Source organism: Mus musculus, chromosome X (genome assembly GCF_000001635.26).
Source record: "Mus musculus strain C57BL/6J chromosome X, GRCm38.p6 C57BL/6J".
Taxonomy (NCBI): Eukaryota; Metazoa; Chordata; class Mammalia; order Rodentia; family Muridae; genus Mus; species Mus musculus.
The window spans coordinates 157,889,714-157,912,181 of NC_000086.7; the positions used below are offsets into that span (position 1 = coordinate 157,889,714).

Below are 22,468 nucleotides of genomic sequence, written 5' to 3' on the forward strand. Positions count from 1 at the left end.
GGAGTAAGTTTCATTGCAGATTAATTGGGATTGATAACAAAACTGTTTTTTATTTATTGAACTGAAATGAATTCTTTTATGCAGTTTCACACTTCTGACCTTGTTTTCAAAATATGAACTTTCAATTTACAAATATATATTAATCTTTCTCTGTGTAATTATCTGCCCAGAATCTCTCAGAAGGCATACATGTAAGATACCTATTACTAAAGGGTCAAGAGTCAACTGTTGAACTGACTTCATTTATTTTTACTGTCAGTTAATGATGGAGTAAGTTTCTGCTGAAGCCATAATAATCTATTTAAAGAACATTTATATTTGCTTATTATTCAAATAACCCATCCTACACTGAAATTCTAGAACACTTACCTCTTCTACTATCTCTCTTCATCTTATTTGGATCTTCATAGTCCCCCACCCAATTATATTCCACTGGCATAGATATAGGTCGTAGCTTGCCTAAACACAGAGAACAAAGTTCACATCACATTGTTTTTCTTCCCCAGGTAGGCTTATACTTAAACTGATTTTCAGTTACAATATGCAAAACACACTCTCATATGCAACGTTATGGTTGGCATGTGTGGATGAAGAAAATGTGTGTTTTGAGCCAGAAGGTGAAACTGCCTCTGAGAACTCTCCAGATAATACTAGTTTAAGGTACTTATTCTAGATAATAAAGAGTAGCCCATGTTTGCTCTCGTTAGAGTCCTGGATAGAAAGGTATATAATATTTTACCAAAAACCATTTTTCATATTTTTTCATTTTATTAACTGATTTCAGTTTTATTCCCTAATGCCTATGAATCTTTCTCTTGCTAGTCTCTTTTAAGGTGACAGGCCCTTGCATTTAACCTTATTATCAAGGATCTTAAACTACTGTTTCATGGTATACTATCACAAACTAATTTAATTTTTTTCTAATTGATATCATCATGCATTTGAATACTACCATGTTGCAGCAATATGGGGCCTTAAATCTACTTGTATATAGTTTTTGATATAATAAGCATGTCTTGTTTATAGAATCAAGTATTCTCTTCTTTGTCCAATATCCTTCTATTTTCACTAAACATCACTTTGATTTAGCGAGCAGCAGCCATAGCAAAGGCTTTAAGTATAACACTCTGGTAGAGAAGTAATCAATTATTTTGTTCAACTTAAATTTCCTGAAGCACAGAATAGTCAATGAAAACCAAATAATCCAAGCTTTTAAAAATACACAACATCTGGTATACAACAAATAGTAGTATTTTAATAAATTCTGAATGAATGAAAACTGGGAATCTGCAAGGCCTAGATCATAAGAATGGCACAATACCCACCGCAATAAAAGTGCCTATAAGCACAACCTGTAGGACAGAGAACTTCCTGGAGTTTGATTACTATTGGATCATTAAATCCTCATGCTTATGAGAATTAATGCTTTTAGTAGGAGGAAACTGTTAAGTAATGGGCCTAAGGAAACACAGCTGCTCAATGCCTAATATCAGCATTCAAATCAAGGCATCTGCATGCCAGTTGTAAACATTTTTCATTATATTTTTATACATGCAGATAATATATTTGGATCATATTTGCTTCTGCATCCCTAGAAGCCACCTTTTTTTTTTCATGTCTTTTTAAATGTGTTGGTCAAAATGTTACAAAATTTTGTGGGAGATTTTAATTCTACTCTTAAGGAAAATATACCAAACGTATACTTCCTAATTATCTGCACAGATATAATTTATTTAGTATATTTTACTAGGCTATTTTAAAGTCTGAGAATAAACTACACATGATAGTAACATGTTATGATTTAATGACTTCTTTCCAAGGTGTGCAACTACCTTTATAAATGGAGATTTATGATTGTAACATTCTTATGTAATTTATCTCTCTTCTTTTTCACAAAAAGAATGAATGAGATGATGCAATTGAATGTATTCTGCCCACCACAGTTGGTGTAAGCATGTGAGGAATAGTCTCTGAAAAATTTCTATTCCGTTGCTTTATGAATCGGTTCTCCAAACTTCTGATTTTATAAGTGCTATATTTTCAAAATACCCACAAGTAATTATTTTAGAGTTTAGTTTTAAATATAAATTCCATGTTAGCATGTGCATCAAAACTAAATCAGCTAACAGCACCTTTGCATATCACCAAAAAATCTTTTGAAGAATAAAAATCTAATAAATAAGAATTATTCATCTATCAAAAAAACAGTCATTTGATAATTAAAAACGTGTTTGGTGGTTTTAAAAAGCATTAGTTGTCTGGAGCCGAGTATCTGCACAAGACAAGCAGAAATGTATTTCACAGATAGCATGGAAATACATAACTATTCATTGAAATTTGTTAATAGCTACAATTAGAACAGAATTAAGTCACTGATATAGGAACAAAACTAAATATGACTTTTTATGCTGATTTTTCTGGGCATCATCATTTAACTGTGCAATGTTAACCCAGAATTTAAGGAAAATTACAGTGACTTAGAAAAATGCTCAGAAAAAATAATTTATTTTTGTTTTTGGAGAAAATCATATGTGTTGGCTGGATTGTGTAAACTTGACACAAACCTAGACATATTTGAGAAGAAGAAAAAACTTTTTTGTTTGTGTTTTATTTTTCTGTGTGCAGCTCTGGCTATCCTGTGACTCCCTTTGAAGACCAGGTTTGCCTATAATTCATATAAATACCACCTGTCTGCCTCTGCCTATGGAGTGCTATCAATAAAGGCATGTGCCACCATACCTGGTGCAAGAAGAGAGAAATCTTTTTTCTTTCCTTTAAAAATTACCAAATATTTATTGGAGTTTTACTACATTTTTTACTAGTGTTTTACTTCAGCGGACAACTTCAGTGGGTACAATGAATGCCTCAGATTTTAAGTCAATCAGTCAGAAAGTTTATTCTTACAGAAATAAAAATGAAAAATATTAAATAAAGGTGAGGACAGAGCTAACCATTCACAGAAGCTGGGAACAAGTGTGGATCCCTCACACAAAACTGACAGGAGGCGAGAAGGTTCAGACTGATGTGCAAATCAAAACAGGAAAGTAAAGAAAAAACAAAACAAAACAAAACAAAACTCAGTTCTGTTCAAGCTACTGGTTCTTAAGAATTCAAACTTCAAACTCCCTAGCTCTCTCCCACCCTAAAGAGAGAAATCTAAATTGAGACAATGTTCCCAAAAGTTTGGCCTGTAAACAAGCCTGTTGTTTTTGCCTGTTTATTTGTCATTTTTTGTTTTTTGAGGATTGGTGTGAAGAAGTTCAGCCCACTGCCATCTCCGGGCAGGTGGTCCTCTGATGTGTAAGGAAGCTACTGTAGAAGCTACTAAGCAGCTTTCTTTAGTGACCTGTTCTTCCACCCCTTCTTCCAGGATCCTGCCTTGAGTTCCTGCTCTGACTTCTGTTAAAGATGGACTGTGATGGAGATAAGAAAACTGATCTAAATTATTTTCTACCCTCGTTCCTTTTGGTCATAGCGTTTAATCATAGCAATACAAATCAGGATTGTGCTATTAGAAAACAAATAAGGCATTGACACTTTTTACAAAGTTAAAAATTAGGTAGATCGCTGGCTTAGGTAAAATAAATAATTTTTGTTGTTGATATTACTACCACTACCACCACTACTACTACCTTACTACCTCTTCTGTTTTTTTTTTTTTTTTTTTGGACAGGGTTTCTCTGTGTAGCCCTGGCTGTCCTAGAACTTGCTCTGTAGACCAGGAAGGCCTCGAACTCAGAGATCCACCTGCCTCTGCCTCCTAACTGTTGGGACTAAAGGCATGCACCACCACTGCCTAGCCTTAATGCCATTTTTAAATGTTGCACTATGTTAAAATACTGAAGCAGATTTGTTTTCACGAGATAGTAAAGTTCAAGTGATAAAAGAACTTCATAGTTTGCTATTAGAGTGTTGGTGAAACTAAAAATAAAAGAGTATTGTAAGCATTCTAGTGTATGTAAATATATACTATAATTTATTACATGTATCTAAGCTCACATGACTTAAGAATTCAATAGAAACGTTGGTTCAAAAATTGAACACATTTGATCCACCATTATATAAATGTTTATAAATCTATGAAAAATATTGTGGAAATGTACTGACTTTACATAGTGATGCATGAATTTTTTTAGGTTGTTGTTAGTAGAATTTCAAGAGAAAAACTGACAGCCAAAACAGCTGTCAAGAAAAATGAGAACTATAGCTCTTCTAAAGTTTTTGTTATCTATTTCCTCTTAGAGTAAAATTTTGTTTCTGAAAGCTTAAGGCATTTGTTACCTCTAGAGTTCACTTTGAAATGTTATCCAGGAGCCTTGTAATATTTCCATGCTAATGCCTAAGTCTAAGCACTGTTTTGCTATTTAACTGTTTATATTTGTTGCACATCTGGAGTTTTCTGACTGGAATCATCATAGTAATGAAAAAAAGAAAGCATCTTCAATAAATGGTGCTGGTCTAACTGGCTGTATGTATGTAGAAAAATGAAAATAGACCCATATTTGTCACCTTGCACAAAGCTCAAGTTCAAGTGGATCAAGGACCTCAACATAAAACCAGATACACGGAATCTAATAGAAGAGAAAGTGAGAAAGAGCTTTGAACTCATCAGCACAGGGGGAAATTTCCTAAACAGAACTCCAGTGGCTCAAGGTCTAAGATCAAGAATTGATAAATGGGACCTCATGAAACTGGAAAGCTTCTGTAAAGCAAAGGACATAGTCAATAAGACAAATAGGCAACATGCATATTGGAAAAAAAAATCTTAACTAACCCCACATCTGATAGAGGGCTAATATCCAAAATAAATAAAGAACTCAAGAAGCTAACCACCAACAAACCAAAAACCCAATAAAAATGGGGTGCAGAAATTAACTGAGAATTCACAGCAGAGAAATCTTGAATGGCTGAGAAGCACCTAGAGAAATATTCAAAGTGATTGGAGAAATGCACATCAAAATGACCCTGAGATTCCACCTTACACCCATCAGAATGGCTAAGAACAAAACCTCAGGTGACAACACATGTTGGCAAGGATGTGGAGAAAGAGGAACACTCTTCCACTGCTGGTGGGATTATAAACTGGCACAACACTATGGAAATAAATCTGGAGGTTCTTCAGAAAATTGGACATAGAAGACCCAACAATACCACTCTTGCGGATATACCCAATAGATGCCCCACTATGCCACAGGGGCACAAGTTCCACTATGTTCATAGCAGCCTTATTTGTGATAGCCAGAAGCTGGAAATACCTCAGATGTCCCATGAGAGAAGAATGGATACAGAAAATGTGGTTCATTTACACAATGGAATACTACTCAGCTATTAAGAATGCGGATATCCTAAGTTTTGCAGGCAAATGGATGGAACTAGAAAATTTCATCCCAGGTGAGGTAACTCAGACTCAGACAGACATGCATGGTATGTACTCACTAATAAGTGGATGTTAGCCAAAAGAGGAAAAAAGAAAATACTCAAGATACAGTCCACAGAACTCAAAAAGCTCAACAAGCTGAAGGGCTCAAGTGAGGATGCCTCAGTTCCACTTGGGAGGGAGAAGAAAGCAATCACAAGAGGACGGAGGGACCTGGGATGGAAAGGGGACAGGGTCAGGGGTGGAGAGGGAAACATGTTAGATGGGGGGAGGGGAGGACTGAAGCCCTGAGGGCCAGCAGAAAGAATGGAAACAGGCAACCTCAGGGGCTAAGAGGTTGAAACTAGAAAGCTCTCCAGAATGTGCCAGAGACCTGGGAGGTGAGAGACTCTCAGGACTCAAAGGGAGAGACCTTAGATAAAATGCCCTACAGTGGGGAGAGGGAACTTGTAGAGCCCATTTCCAGCAGGAAGACAGAATATCAAGTGGTAGATGGCTTTGCCATCCCACAGTCACAACTCTGATCCATAATTATTCCTGTTTGAAAGAACTGCAGGAATGGAAATAGAGAAGAGCCTGAGTAAAAGAAGGTCCAGCCACGGACCCAAAGTGGGATCCAGCTCAAAGGGAGGTCCCAAGGCCTCACACTATTACTGAGACCATGGAGCACTCACAAAAAGGGACCCATCATGACTCCATTCTGGAAGACTCAACAAGCAGCTGAAAGAGTCAGATGCAGATATTTGCACCCAAACAATGGACAGAAGCAGCTAACCACTGTTTTTGAATTAGGGAAGACTGAAAGAGGCTGAGGAAAAGGGCGACCCTGTAGGAGGACCAGCAGTCTCAACTAACCTGGACCCTGAGATCTCTCAGATACTGGATCACCAACCAGGTAGCATATACCAGCTGATATGAGGCCCCCAACACACATACAGCAGAGGACTGCAAGGTCTGGGTTCATTCAGAGATGATGCACCTAATCCTCAAGAGATTGGAGGTCCCAGGGAGTTTAGAGGTCAGGTGGGGTGGGGCTAAGGGGACATCTTCAAACAACAACAACCAACCAACCAACCCCCCAAAAAACCCCACCAAAATTAAACAAACAAATGAAAAAATAACTAGGGTTTTCTCCATGCACTGCACCACCAAAACTCCAAATGACACCTTAGTTTTGTATTTCCATAGTTTTATTCCCCTTCCTGTCTTTTCCATCCATCCAACTTAGTGTATAACACTGATCCCCCAACTTTATTTGAAACAATTTTTAAAAAAATATTTCTTTATTTCTGTGAGAGTCTGCCATGTACATATATGTGTGGGTACCCAGGGAGGTGGGAAGACAGCTTTGAATCTCCCGGAATTTGAGATACAGGTGTCAGTGAGTATTCTACATTGATGCTGGAAACAGAACTCAGGTCCTCTGGAAGAGCAAAACTTGCTCATAATGGCTTATGAAAAAAAAAAAAAAGCCAAATTGAGCTTTGCAAAACTGCTTGTAAGTCAAGTCAGAACTACGAGTCCTATTTTCTGATTTATCTTCTAACAAGTTTCCATGAGTAGCAATCTGTTGAAACACTAGTGAGCTGTTTCCTTTCCAGTTTTCTCATTCCCCTTTCCAGCTCTCCATGCCAAACTCATTAGGTTTCAGCATAATAAATAGCACCTGTGTAGCAATAGTCCTTTCATAGTTGGCAAAGGTTAAGAAAACGGCAGGGAAAGTCTTCAAAAGTCTGACATACTATTTAATGCTCACAGAAAGTTTTCTCCAGAGGCTGAAAGTTACATATGTATGCATCTAAATATTTCAGCCAATATTTTGATGAAAATGAGTACAATAAGGAATGCTTGAGCTATAAGTTTGCTATAGAAACCCATGAAACTCCTCACATACCAGACAGAAAAATTACTTTCAGATGGTTGACTGCATCAGTAGGAAAACATCCTGGGGTCATTTAAGGTAGAGAGGCACACATTGAAAGATCAAGTAAAAGTGAATTAAATGTAAAGCCAGTACATTTTTGAAGGAGAATGGAAGTATATCTGGATCTAATAAAATACCTATGAGAGAGCACTTTCATCTTTAGTATCACATTTAAAGTTTTTGTTTTTAGGTAAAAGACCTTTAGAAAAATTGACTTGTAAATATTTCAATGGGCTGTTTTTTTTTAAAGAATGGTTTAGAAAATAATACATATAAACAACAAAAAGCCAATGTAAGCTGAATTTGTTAGTAGATTTATACTTTACAGTTTCCTTACTGAGAAACCAAAAACAACTGAAATCTTTTCTAAAAATAGGTTACATTGTGTTTGTGTTTAATCTTGCTTTATAAAATCATCTATACTTTAATTGAGGAATGATGTAAGTGTGGAACACAGGGTTAACATCATATGGTCATTTTAATGCTTGATCTCAAGGATAACTTTTAAAATCAAATTATTTTTTACAATATATATATAATATTCATGTGTGTATGTAATTAGTGAGTTTGCCATATATTTACATGAACTTGAGTGAAGTCAGTATTTCTTATCTTAAATTTTGCTGCTGTCCAGTGACAATCACACAATAATTGTGGAAAGAATGAGGAAGTATTAGGATAGATAGAAGAATTCTGGGCCATCCTTTCAAAACTATGGAGGGCATAAAAAAAAATTTGAGAAAATACATTTGCCTCTTACTACACTCAGCTTAATACAGACCTGATCAAGAAAGATGATATGGGCAAGCAACATTATTTGTTTAATGCCTTAAGTTAACTGCAAATTAAAGCAATTAAAAAATCTTAGTGGAAAAGTATATTGAAACCCCTATCAATATCTAGGAGGCATTTATGTTTCCTCAGAAAAGTAAAATGACTATCAATTTAAGATTCACATTTAAATACTAATGGCATCCTATAACAATTTTATAACATCGTTGTTAAATCCATCTCTTTGGAATCATACTCTTGAAGTTAGTGAAAAGGTTAGGTGAAAACCTGGCCAACTTTCTGACACTGTCTTAGGATTTTGCAGATAGTAGAATGTCCTGACTCAACAATCTCCTGTTCTTATCCTAGTGCTTTCTCCAACCCCCCAAATATCAAGATGCTTCAGTGACAGATAATTAGAGACCACATATGAAAAGAGAAATCGAGCTTGTTTCCTCTAAAACAATTTGTTAACTTGTGAGATCTGTAGTTTTTGTTTTAAGTGTCTTTACAGTGAATTTACAACTCTTACAAATATTGTGAAGGTTAGATGAAGAGTTAAAGAAGAATTGGAGCATAAATTGTGAATGAAGCTCTGTGATTTGTCTTAGACCAATGGTGAATATATTGACATTACAGGGCATGTTACCCATAAAACAATGACAGGTTATCACATTGACACTTTCAATTTGTCGATCATTGTTTTAATTATTTGCACTAATGTACTTAAGAGTCATTACATGACCAGAATATGACTTCTATCCACCTACTCCTGAAAAATATTGAATACAACACTCAATATTTTCTTTTCTATGATCTATTTTCTTCTATAATTTCTAAAATAAACCATTGTGCAATGAAATCAGTAACTCTGCAAGTATAGATTACAGAACGCAGTACACTGATCTTTCTACTTAGTTTTTATTACTTTGATTTGGCATTTTATCACAAATACAATTTATTCTATAAATAGATTTCATCTGTTTTTTCTGCAAAATAAAAATTAATGAAGACATCTAACAAGTTAACTGGGGCAGATAGCAACTTTTCTGTTTGGATTTTTTTTTTGTCTTTTGGGCTTTTTAATTTTTATTTATTCATTTATTTTTAATTTTTGCTCCCAGGAATGTTTGAATCTTAAAATACGACAAAATTTTTTTCATTGATACCAAAGATTTGAGGCATTTGAGCCAAATTACAAGTCTTTCAGTATTTCGCAAATATATTCTATAAGGTGTTTGTTAAACTGGAAATTGATACATATTTTGTGACCCCAAAAAGAAAGATTTGATGTACAAATACATTGCAGAAACACTGGATATAGTTCAAATGCAACACACATTCAATGCTCTTTGCATTTATCTACAAGAGGAGTATAAAATACATAGATACCCCAGGCTTATAAAATCACCTAACTTTTCTTTAATGGACTTTCAAAACCAGAGATCTGAAGAAAATAAGACAATGTTAGATTACTTAATTCACATTATGGTTTTTAAGCTAACACTAACAGCTCTATTTATCTGTTTACAAATGCTACTTGCTACATTTTCAATAAAAGAGAAAATGTATTCTAATTTCAACCAGGGAAATAATGTATCATATCTTGCTCCAGAGGATGTCATAGTTTATTTGTTTAATTGTGGGACAGACTAGATAATTACAGACAGTCACAATCTCATAACACCTATGCTCAGAGAATATACTAATAATGAAGAAATATATATATATATATATATATATATATATATATATATATATATATCCAGAGTGATAATTTCCTAGGTTCTTTTAGTTAAAAAACAAGACAACCATCTCTGTATTATATGAGGTCTCTACCTGATTCTTCCAGTATCTGTCTCTGTAAATTTGTTCTTAGGATAGTCAGGGTTTCTCAACAACAGAATTCTGGACATTCTTTACATTTGGACACTTTCAGTGCATTGCAAAATGCAGATTAGCAATCTTATCTTCTACCTGACACACTGGGTGCCACTAACACCCTGCATCCTTTACTCTGCCATTATTGCAATCCCATAAAAATATCCAAGAAAATGACAAATGTCCTCTAATTGGAAGGACTGTCTCCACATGAGAATTCTGAAGTAACTTCCTATTCTTAGTTTTTCCATTCTGTCTGTACTAGAGAGCACTATTTCATCTGTATCGCACCATTCCATTGAAGAAGTTGTGTGAAGGTTTTGTTGTTCTGATAAGTGAAGTAAACATCCAATCTGACATAGCCATCTTTACATCTTCTCTCTATACTAATACTCCACAGCCTTACCAAAAGTTCCCTTTCCTTTACTGTTTTCTCTCCTTGAATTCTTTCAGCAAAACCTTTCTTCCAAGGGTTGATTTATTTAAGAGTTTACAACACTTTTATTTTTCACATTATTTTATCCTTTATTTTTGTAGCAATTCATCTAAAACTTTAAGAAGGTGTGAATGCCAAGTCATTTTTGGATTTCTGTAAGTGACCCAGAATTCAACCTGATGTTTTCTACAGTGGATATTAAGCGTTGGATAAACACAGTTTGCAGTATTATTAGCAGTTTGCATGCTCTTCCTTTTTCATTAACAATACTTCATCCAAATTAACTAAAATGTTATGCTTATATTTTAATTGTTATACTTAAATAGGCAGTTACTGCTTTACTAGAGAGGCCAAACATGAATATCTAATTTTCCTCTTTTAATCATTTACTAGGTCCTGTGGAAGGAAGGGAATTAAATGCTAATATGATTTATAAGTAGTTGAAATTCTTTGTCACATTTGATTTATGAGTAGCAACCACTTACTATGCCATTACAGTACCATTTCTTAAGAACATCCTATGTGGTAAACATTGTGCTAAGTGATGATATATATTATCATGTTTATTCTTTATGGTTACAGTAGTAATAGATTGTCACTCCATTTTTTTCCAGACAAAACCCTGACTTATAAGTGTAGTCTCAATTAAGCTCAAGTGTTAAAAGCCAAGCTGTGACACCAAATTCAAGTTCATCTGACCTGAAAACTAATGCTTTTCTATTTTAACAATAAAATTGTACAAATTAAGAAAGAGAGCTTTCCCAAGATGATTACTCTAATTTTCACATTAATAATAAAGTTTTCTATTTTTATGTCAAAATATTGTTGAACTGCTTTCCCTTTAGTTACACAGTGCCTCATCACCATTAGCTCGATGTCAAAAACTATTTTCTGAAGCTAATCAACATACAGTTATTTACAAATTATTTTCAAAATTCCAAAAGTGTAATAATATGAGCAAAGTTTACATTTCATATTTCTGATTCATTAAATTCTATGATTGTTTCTTTGGGAACAGTTCTTCTTACTTGAATATAGATATACACTGTGGATGGTACCACGTTTTCTTTTCTCTCTAGGACAGCTAATGAATTAAACCTGGATTTTACCTGCTAAGAAAGTTATTTATAATAAAAAGTGACAAAAAGGAGAGCAGGCATCTATTCAGAAATGAAAGATGTGTAAGTATATTAAAACTTTTGGGAAATGTTTGAAAAATAATATTAATTATAATCCCACTTCCTCAAAGAGAATAAGTTTTTAAGGCAAAATGAACAGTAATTTGTTAGTATGCTAACAAACTTGGAAACATCCAAATACCATTTTTATTTCAAAGCTACAGAACTTTGCCCTTCATCATGGCAAATAGAACATTAAAGCCAATCACTGTTTAGGTGCATAAAGGGGAGAAAGTATTTGATTTTCTTTTACCAGTCAGCTTCGGAATGTCTAGGTATAATATTCTAGACACAAAATTTACTCACTGCATAGTATTTACAAGTAATACTTAGGAGAATAATGTTCCAAATACTACATATTTATTTATTTGTGTGCTTTGCTTGAGCTACTGGATTTTCAATCAAGCAGGAAAGAAATGGATTCCCATTTCCCAACTTACAGTCCTTGTGATACTTTAGATTGTTTCCCTGCTTTTCCTACAAAATTTGACAACTTGTGGCCACAAGGGGATTCAGCCTATATTTTAGCTGAATTTCTATGCATAAACATGTGCTGGAATGGTGGGCTGGAAAGGAAGAGGCAAGGAATGCACTAATAAAGGAAGCGGTGGAAAGAAGCACTGCTCTAAATTGAACCTTTGCATTTGAAGCCTGAGAAGATGAGACCACATTTTGGAAGTGATTTAATTTATTTTCATTTTTGTAATGACAATATTGAAAATTAATATTCAATATACTGGGTACTGAAGCAATTTACAGTACATTGTCACTAAACTCTCACCAAAACTCTATGAAGTAGAAATGATCTTCATTTAATAAATGAGAGAATTAAGGAATATAGTAGTAACTTGAGGGTCATTCTGGGGCCGTTAGATGATAGACAAGATCCATGGATATGGCTGATGCCACAGAGAATAATGGTAAACCCAAATCTACGCTGTTTCTGTAAATAGTATTTATTCCTGCAAATAGTCTCAAATTAGTTTTCTTTTTATTCTAGAAGAGTGAAACAAATTTTATCCTGGTTTAAAATGATAAAACATGCAGTTGTTCCTTACCTACAATATAGCAAGCATTTATTTTATTTTATTTTTTTAATTTAATTTAACTTTTAATTTATTTTTTTACACTCCATATTCCATTCCCTGCCTCACCCCCCCACCCCATCCTCCATCTGTTCCACATCCCACACCTCCTCCACACCCCACCCTGTCTCCACATGGATGTCCCCATCCCCCACCCCACCTGACCTCTAAACTCCCTCGAGCTTCCAGTCTCTTGAGGTTAAGTGCATCATCTCTGAATGAACACAGACCTGGAAGTCCTCTACTGTATGTGTGTTGGGGGCCTCATATCATCTGGTGTGTGCTGTCTGTTTGGTGGTCCAGTGTTTGAGAGATCGCAGGTGTACAGATTAATTGAGACTGCTGGTCTTCCTACAGGATCGCCCTTCTCAGCTTCCTTCAGCCTTCCCTAATTCAAAATAGGGGTCAGCAGCTTCTGTCCATTGGTTGGGTGCAAATATCTGCATCTGACTCTTTCAGCTGCTTGTTTGGTCTTTCAGAGGGCAGTCATGATAGATCCCTTTTTGTGAGCGCTCCATAGCCTCAGTATAGTGTCAGGCCTTGGGACCCCTCCTTGAGCTGGATCACACTTTGGGCCTGTACCAGCTTTTAAAACACTCTGTCAGAGTTCTATCTATGCAAATGAATGTTGATTCATATGTGAGTCGTTATAAAACAACATATAAACAAAGATATAGACCTATTTATACTTGCTTGAGATAAAATGTACATATTTGGAAGAAGTAATGCAATGTCCTGAAATTATTTTTTCTTTTTAATATTACTTTTATTATTATTAATATTACCATTTAATAACACCACTTTAAGGATCAACAGACATCCATGGATAATGAAGTTCAGCTCTACTACTTAGTAGCTGGGCAAATTTAATCCCTCTGTGTTTCAGAGTTTTCAGGTATGAACAGATATTTTATTTGTATAAATTACTCATTGTTGTTGGGATGCTTAAATGGGTGAATCTTGTAAATACTCACAACAACATTCAATAATTAAAAGCTCATAGGCATTATTAGTTTTTAGATGAGCTGCCCCCTGCCCATCCTTACGTATATGTACAGTTGCTTATGTGAATGCCTATATTTTTAACTCATTCATTTAAAATGACTGAGCAGATAATATAAGATGTTGACCTTGGCTAAGTAATTATGTTTTATACCATACAACTAGAAAAAGTTCAAATATCTGTCTCTAAATCTATGCTTGATTATCGCTGTCTGGGGCATTTAATACTATAAATTTAACAGGATCTACAACTATCTAAGAGACAAACCTCTGGGCCTGTTAGTACGAAATTGTGTAGATCACACTAATTGAGGTGGAGAAGAACCACCCTAAATGTAGTGGTACCATCTCCAGGGCTAGGATACCTGATTGAAGGAGAAGGAGAAATCGAGCCGAGCAGCAGAATGAATCTCTACCTCCTGACTGTGGGTGCAATGTGAGCAGTTGTCTCAAGCTCCCACCCTCATTCATTTCCCTTCATGATAGCCTGCACTCTCAAACTGTGAGCCAAAAAAAAAAAAAATCCCTTTCTTCCTTAGGGTGCTTTCATCAGATATTTTGTTGCAGCAAGGAGAAAAGTAACCAATATGATATAAAGAGAGCTCCCCATTTTCATATATACATGTATGATCCTTTAAAACACAAACGCAGTAAGACATATTCAACCAAAAGTACATCTGTGTTCTATGAACTGTGTTAGGTCTCTAAAGATTCTCCAAGTTCATGTGAAGTTTTCTGATGTTTTGTTTTATCTGAGAGAATGTTTTCCTAGGCTTACCCACATCCCCTGCTTTAGGCCCGGCTGAAATGGGAACTCCCAGTCCACATGCCTCAACCTCTTGGCTGTTGGGAGTACAGGTGGGCGCCATCCCACTCAGCCTACAGTCTAAGAATCATAACTGCTGGCTTAATTTACATACTTGAAAATGGGAGTATCTGTGACTAAGAATGAAAGTGAATATTCTCAGTATAAACAACTTATACAATACATCTGAGGTACCACACAAAAGCCAGTAAGTTGACTATCATTATTTGTTGAAAAATATGAAGTGCTCTGTATTGGAAACTTTGAGGTTTTGGCTTAAAGATTTATAGACACCCTCAGATTCTCAGGGTTTGAAAAGTACCATGTGTTTGGGCCTGACAGGCACTTAGATACCCTGGATAAGTGTTTAACATTTAAAATCAAATATAAATGTAATGCTTTTTTGCTAGACTTCCGTGGCTCCAATTCCACAGCTAACATGTTATATACATTCTTCTACTTACCTGAAGTTACTACAACTTTGATAGTGATTTTGACCTTGGGGTTATGCCTACCTTACAGGGAAAATTTCAGTTTTACTCCCCTCATGTCCCCAGTGCCTGGGTGACTTTATATGTGTATATAGCAAATATTAGCTGAGTCAATTAACTATGAACTAGTTTTGAGAAAAAATCGTGGAAATAAATTTCCTGTAACTGATAAGTGCATTTCATCACTTAAAATCTGGCCTTGAAAGAGGAAATACACTAAGCTATTATTTACTTGGAACAATCTTCGTGTTGTATCTGAAAAATCTCCATGGGACTATCTATAATTACCCACACTGAAAATATAGATTAAATCATATACAGTACGATTATAGTTTTGAAGTTCAGCAATTACAAAAAAGAACTTTGTTGACTTTCTTTCTCTTTTGCTTAAACATGTACCATTAATTTTTCTCAGCTATTACATATAAATAACAGGAATCTATAGACTAATATATAAAGTTTTTAAAGTTAAGGTATTTTATTTTATTGGGGAAGATGTGTTTTGTGGAACACGACAGAACCAGGTTCTTTAAACTGCAATGTGAAAGGAGTAACAAGTTGTAGCTATTGAAGTAAGAACTCATATTTGACTATATTTGGTAGTGATAATTTCCCCTTAAGTATATCATTTATCTAATTTGATATGTATATAAAATCCAAGGATGTGAGAAAATAAGATTAGATGTACTGAACAGCCTATCTAACAACTTTTGGTCAATATTTACTTCTGAAATACATAAAACTTTTATATCATCTCATGGGTCTGGATAAAGAGGGATAACAAAGACAACACACCTCTATACTTCAGGGTTAAAATGTAACAGAAACAAAAAAGGGTTCAGATGCGTACAGTGTGTGACAGCTCAACATAAGTGCAACCATAACAGTGTCGTTAAGATGTTATGTTAAAAATGACATACTTATTCTTATGATAAAGAGGCATATGCGCAAAGATGAACACAAATGAAGCTAAGTGCTCAGGCTCTTTTACTTTTTTTTAAATTATCATCAGAATTTGTGTACGTATGTGTGTGTACGTGTGTGTTACGTGTGTGGATGCCAGAGGCTGGCTTCAATGGGCTCCCGGATTATACAGCATGAACTTTTCTCTGTGGAGCTACCTTGCCCACCTTGGTTGCTATTCTTTAGGTTAAGTTTTGACAAAACTTAACATATATAATCGTGCCAAATAGTTGTAAGAAAATTAAGCATGTGTAAGAGGAAATGACTGCTGTTTTGGGAACAGAGGATGAAGCCATGCTGAAACATTCTATGGAATAATCTTGCCTTTCCCAAAGTATGTGCTTCTCACTCTTTACTTTGAAATTGGACAGGGAAAAGCAAAGTCTTCCAATGAAATCTATTCATTTTACATGTGAAGCACCTTCACGTGCAAATCTTAGAGATAGAGCATATCACTTTCAACCATTTGTGATTATGTTAACTTCTTGGTTATACATGAGTCAATAATTAAAAAAATCCTAACAAAGCAACTCAATGTTCATCTATGACCTAAATAAGCTTAGTCCTTTCTAGGTAAGAATTTCTTTTACTCAAACATAAGATCAATTGTACAACTTCTTAAAAGAATATAAAGCCTTATATATACTTTCCTCAGAAAAGACTACCTAAAATTGTCTTTACAAATCCTTGTGAATTAAGAAAATGATTTCATTTCAAAGAAGTCATGTTAACTATGAGTATTTATACTTATATAAAACTCTTGAATTATTTTATTTTTGTCCTCTGTCAGAGAAGATATACATGTGATTCTAATATTTTACATGCCATTGAATTAAAATGTTACCTGTTCTTTAGAATATCTAGAATAGTTTCTAGTATCATGTCTTAATTGTCGCTAGTCTACTCAGAAGTTCACAGAGTCACTGAAGAATTTGAAATAATCAAGAACAATCAAGTCGTTTTACAACTGAAAGTCTATGAAAGGTAATTGAGAAACTCATGGCAGACACAGCTTTTATAGAACATAAGAGAAGAACTCTCACCATAGGTTGGTGTGCTTTCCCGTCTTCCTTGACTACTTGATCGTCCCTTTTCATATTCATAGCAATATAAGACAGTATCTTCTTCAACAATGTTAAACCTCTTTCGATATTCTTGGTCCAGAAATGAATTTGGGGATTCAGACCCCTTATGAACTGGCTTGCCCACCATATGTCCTCTGAGGTCTTCACAAGGAAGGTTTCCTTTTTCATCCCTAAGGCAATGTGAAGGTAGAGATGAGCATATTATTAGGGCCATACAAAATTACAGGGGCCTTAAAATAATAACAATATCATTCCCTTATAATGTATCTTCAGATCTCTATAAAATTTCTTTGAGAATTATAGGATAAGCTAAAATTCTTATTTTCTTCCACATAATGTTGAGTCCAAATGTTTAAATAACTGGCTTCAGTGTCATAGAGATAACTGACAGCTAGAAACACATTGTACTGGCTAGTTTTGTGTCAACTTGACACATCTGGAGTTATCACAGAGAAAGGAGCTTCAGTTGAGGAAATGCCTCCGTGTGATATAACTGTAAGGCATTTTCTCAATTAGTGATCAAGGGGGAAAGGCCCCTTGTGTGTGGAAACATCTTTGGGCTGGTAGTCTTGGGTTCTATAAGAGAGCAGGCTGAGCAAGCCAGGGGAAGCAAGCCAGTAAAGAACATCCCTCCATGGCTTCTGCATCAGCTCCTGCTTCCTGACCTGCTTGAGTTCCAGTCCTGACTTCCTTTGGTGATGAAGAGCAATGTGGAAGTGTAAGCCGAATAAACCCTTTCCTCCCCAACTGCTTCTTGGTCATGATGTTTGTGCAGGAATAGAAACCCTGACTAAGACACACATCATGGAGCTTCTAACTTCTGTTCTAGTCCAATATTCACTGGGTCATGTTATAAGAGGAAGAACTATTTCAGCACATAGATTGGTTTTAGGTAAAGGATAGATACTAATGGCTATACAGAAATTAAACATTAGCAATGTTTCTTACGGAAAGAGGGTAGAAAATAAGGTAAAATATAGATATGGAATTTAGGAATGGGATTTGAGAATTAATTTTTTCATCTGCAATAAGGAGAAAATTTCTCAATATTTTATGAGATCCCTAAATCTTCTTTTAGCTATTGAAAAACATTTCTTTTCATTTTTTTTTGGTTTCTGTACAGTAATTTCATTTTACATTGTATTAAACACTTCCTGTTTGTTCAGTGCATTTTTATAATATCCATCCCTTGCTCTTGTGCTCCTACTTCTCTGTGTCCCCCCCTCCCCCAGTCCCCTCCAGTCCCCTCCACTGCTATACCATTTCTTGTTTTTCCACCTCTATAACCCTGTGGAAATTAATGGGTCGTCTGAGGTACAAGGCCATTTTTTAAAGAAAGTAATGGGTGACTGAGCTCATAACGAAAGCTTCCTTCTAGGATTAAGTAAAGAACACCTTGTTTATCGTATGAAATCTTTCCCTGGCTATCTGTGAAAATTTATTCTAAAAAATTGTCTACTAGATATGACTATAAATGTAAATGCAATGTTTTTCCTCTCATGAATCATTGTGCTTCATTGGTAATAGGTGTTCCTAGTTATCCTAAAGAATACCACAAATCAGCACTATCAAATATGAACACATTCATTTTATGTCAAAATATGACTAAAATCTTGAACTTGAAAATAAACTGAGTCATATTTTAATTATCTCCCATTAGACTTTATAAAATGGTGATGAATTTATAAAAATCTGTCAATTTAATAATTATGAATCTTAGCCTACCAAAAAATTGTATTTATCTATTTAAAAAGGAAATGTTGAAATGTCCAAAGTAGAGAACTATAATCCAGATATTTTAATGATGTAGAAAGCAATAAATAATATTCTCAATGTTGATTCAATCAGAAAGTTGTCTTATTAATGTATTTCCTCACAAGATAGCTACCATATACATAATCATTTATTTTTTTTTACCTCTTAAAACAAATATATTGTTTAGTACTGAACTATAAATATATAACTGGTCCTGAAACATGAAGAATACAAATATAAATCTCAATGCAAATTTCATTTTTAGTTAGCTGAAAGCTCTTCTTAAACTAATTGCCTGTTAGTTTTTCTTACTGTTAGCCCTCAATTGAAAAGAAATTGACATTGCAATTAGCTTGGAAACAGCCCTAGTGAACTCATGACACTAGAGGAAGGCTATGTTTATCTGTACAATTGCAGATTTCTCCATGAGGCTTGTGACATGAATACGAATGCAGCTTGTACCAGAAGGTGAGTCAGACCTATTAGTTTATCATGTTATATTTATATAGACATTCTCTATGAAAGAAATTTATAAGGGCTCGTATTTTCTATAATACAGTATTATGGAGAAGCAGCCTTTTATCAACAGGTCAGCTAAATTAAACGTGACTATAGTGACTATATGGAATATACTGAATTATGTAAAATTGAGAAATGTACCAAGGAAAACAAAAATGTCCAGTGTAATAAAGTAATGATATATACAAATATGTATATGTATGTATGCATTCATAGTATGAGTTTTCTGAAGAACTTGACGTATTCACTGTAATAGAAACACTTTCACTTTTCTTAAATTTATATGTGCATATGCAAACAGCAAATCTATAGTTATGCTCTAGATTTAAGGAGACAGATCATTGCCCTAGTGGATATTCTTTATAGTTAATGAGACAACTAGGTTTATGAATTAGTTATTATAGCTTAAAATTGCTTAAGGAGCTATAAAGTATTTATTCACACCAGAAAGAAAGAAATTTGGTTAAGTACAAAATATCACTTGCAGTGTAAGACTGTATATACAGTCAAAAGACAATCAATTTATGACTATTTTTTAAAGAGAACAAAGCAAAATTTCCCTTAAATGTTTTCAAATAATGTAGTTGTGTGAGAAATTTTAATTCAACTAGTCTGCCTTTTCCTCTTTTTTAAGGTAAGAAAGCATTTTATCATGTATAACTGTAATCAAGTACACAATGTATGTTCTATATACTACCAAAATTCCTATCCTAGGAAGGATTTGTTTATAATATTCCTTTAATGAGCATCTAAATTTTGAGATGGTCTTATTACAACTTTCCACTTTTATTTAAGAAAGTATAAGAAATATCTCTAAATTCTCCATTTAAATACATATGAAATGCTTTGTATGGAACTGACATTTCTAGTGGCTTCACAGTTTAAAATCCTCTCTAATTATTTACCTTGTAAAATAATCTTGGTTATCGAATATTACTCTCCTATTATGTGAGGTAACTGTTGTTATTAAGAAGAGCACATTTGCTTTCCTAAGAATTACTTTTTAGAATGTGTTCAGAATGCCTAAGAAAAAATATTCAAATTGTTCAAGAACTGACTTCATAGTGTAGAAGCTGTTAGATTAGTCTTTAGTTAGAAGCTGCCGAGAATAACAACCTGGATAGTTTCTACCTGGGAATATATGGTTCTGCAGGAGGAGGGGGGATGTAGAGATCCTGGAGAGCAGAACTGTCTCTTTTGGTGGGTGTACTGATGGTGCTGGAGGGCGTGGCAACGCTGCTTGTGGGACTTCTAGGTATAAGAGGCTGGTTAAAATGAAAAAGAAAATACATACGCACACAAACAACACAAAACAACAACAATGACACATAGTTATCATTTAAAAATTATCTGTTTGTTCAAAGTTTTGAACTTGGCTGAAATCAAGAAAATGTTATTTACTATATTGATATTCCTTTGGGTTTCCCCAAACGAATAATAAACAATAATGTTTGCCATGCAGTCCCCAACTCACCTTTTCTATGGTTTAACCAACCAAAAGCTATTTATAAAGGAAAAGTACCATTCAATGATTTGTAATGAGAAGAGTATGTCACTTAAAAATGAGAAACTATTTAAATTAAATTTGCAGGAATCCCATTTTTGAAAGCTAATAAAAATAATTCATAAAAGATTTAGCTTACTCGCATCCTGACTGACATTTGACAAACCATAGTTTTATGTTAGTAAGAATGTGACAGAGGTTCAGAGAAGGTAACAAAAAATAGAGATCAACACAGGAGAGTATTTTCTATGAAAATATAGTTCTTGTCAACATAAACACAGAGCTGTCTCTTCAAAGCCATTTTCTATTACATCTTCAAAAGTATAGCGATTAAGGTGACACAATCATTTGATCTTTCACAAGCACACGGATTTTTCTATTATTTAAAACTTATCTCTTGTTCCATGTCTATAGATCTCTTTTATTTAAGTATTAAATAGAGGTTGCTTTCTAAACATACTGTATAAACTGAATTAATCATATATGAGGATGTCTTAAGAGCATTCCCAATTCTAAGATTCACAGAATGTTAGAATAATCTTGTGGATGGAAAAATTATCCTAAATTGGAACTAAAGTTCACAATTTTTTATATTTATCTTACATATCTGATTAAGTATACATACAATTAACATTAAAATGTAACCCTCAATGCAATCTCAAACACAAACGTAATGATCACAAAATGAATTGCATCTTCCCATGACAAAACGGTGTTATTTTAGCCTGTATGAAACACATTTGGCATATCTAGATAAACTCACAATTCTACTACTTCAACATGCATTGCTGGACACTCAAATAAATGTATATTACAACTATTTCTATTGTAGCATTACTTTCATACAGAAAACAGAACATTTTTGAAAGCCAGGCATAAATACAATGGAAATTACAATGTAGGTCACTGGGATAAGCTACACAATTTGGGACTCACTTAATGATTTTGACCTTCCTCAGATCACAGCTAATCTTAATAGCTTCAAATCACACTTCTTCTCAAAAGGACAGTTAAGTTTAATGTATGTGAAATAAAAATAAATAAATAAAAAGAGAGGAAAAAGAATGGCAATGTATGAAATCTTAATTTTCTATAATATATGATGATTTAAAAGTGTCATAAACTTTACATATTAATTAACGAATTTTAGACATTATGACAGTATGTAATAAAGAGTTCTCTGTCTACCAATATTATTCTTTTTTGGGATAGGATGTACCTAATGTATGCCTGTCCCATAGAAACTAAAATCTTGGCAATGAGAAACTCTGAGAGTATACAGATTAGAGGAGTCATTTGTAATGATGAATGCCATGAAGCCCAAGATAATAAAAAATGAATTCTAAGTGCGTTTCCTGCCTCTATGATGTTTGAATGAAAGATTCAGAGATACATACACATGCACACACACTCACACCAGTATGTATTGCAATATGACAGCTTACAGTTCTTTCATTCTTTGGTGTTATATTTTGGCTCAAAATACAACAACCCTAATAGAAATGCAATAAAATAAGAACTTAATATCCAGTATATTAATTTCCGATACTCTAAAATCAATTTACTATGAAGGAAGAACAAATAATTGGTATGTTTTTCAATATACTTTAATTTTAAAATATCCTAACAGTAGAAATGAACTTCAAAACACTTTCAAATAATACAAGTTTTTAATAAAAAGTAATCTTAAAT

At 34.2% G+C, this 22,468-nt stretch overlaps 1 protein-coding gene across 7 annotated transcripts in view; it reads right to left on the minus strand.

Annotated features, from left to right (window-relative positions):
• Cnksr2 (connector enhancer of kinase suppressor of Ras 2) overlaps positions 1 to 22,468 on the minus strand; it is a 223,029-nt gene that overhangs the window by 68,284 nt on the left and 132,277 nt on the right. For 4 of the 7 annotated variants that reach the window (NM_001310719.1, NM_177751.3, NM_001374835.1 and 1 more), the window contains 3 exons: positions 20,404 to 20,537; positions 16,957 to 17,168; positions 370 to 459 (listed from right to left, as the gene is read on the minus strand). In NM_001310719.1, coding sequence (NP_001297648.1) covers positions 370 to 459; positions 16,957 to 17,168; positions 20,404 to 20,537 — 436 coding nt within the window. The remainder of the gene's footprint in view (positions 1 to 369; positions 460 to 16,956; positions 17,169 to 20,403; positions 20,538 to 22,468) is intronic. The other 3 variants (XM_017318507.2, XM_006528861.4, XM_030251352.1) reach the window with 1 other exon arrangement.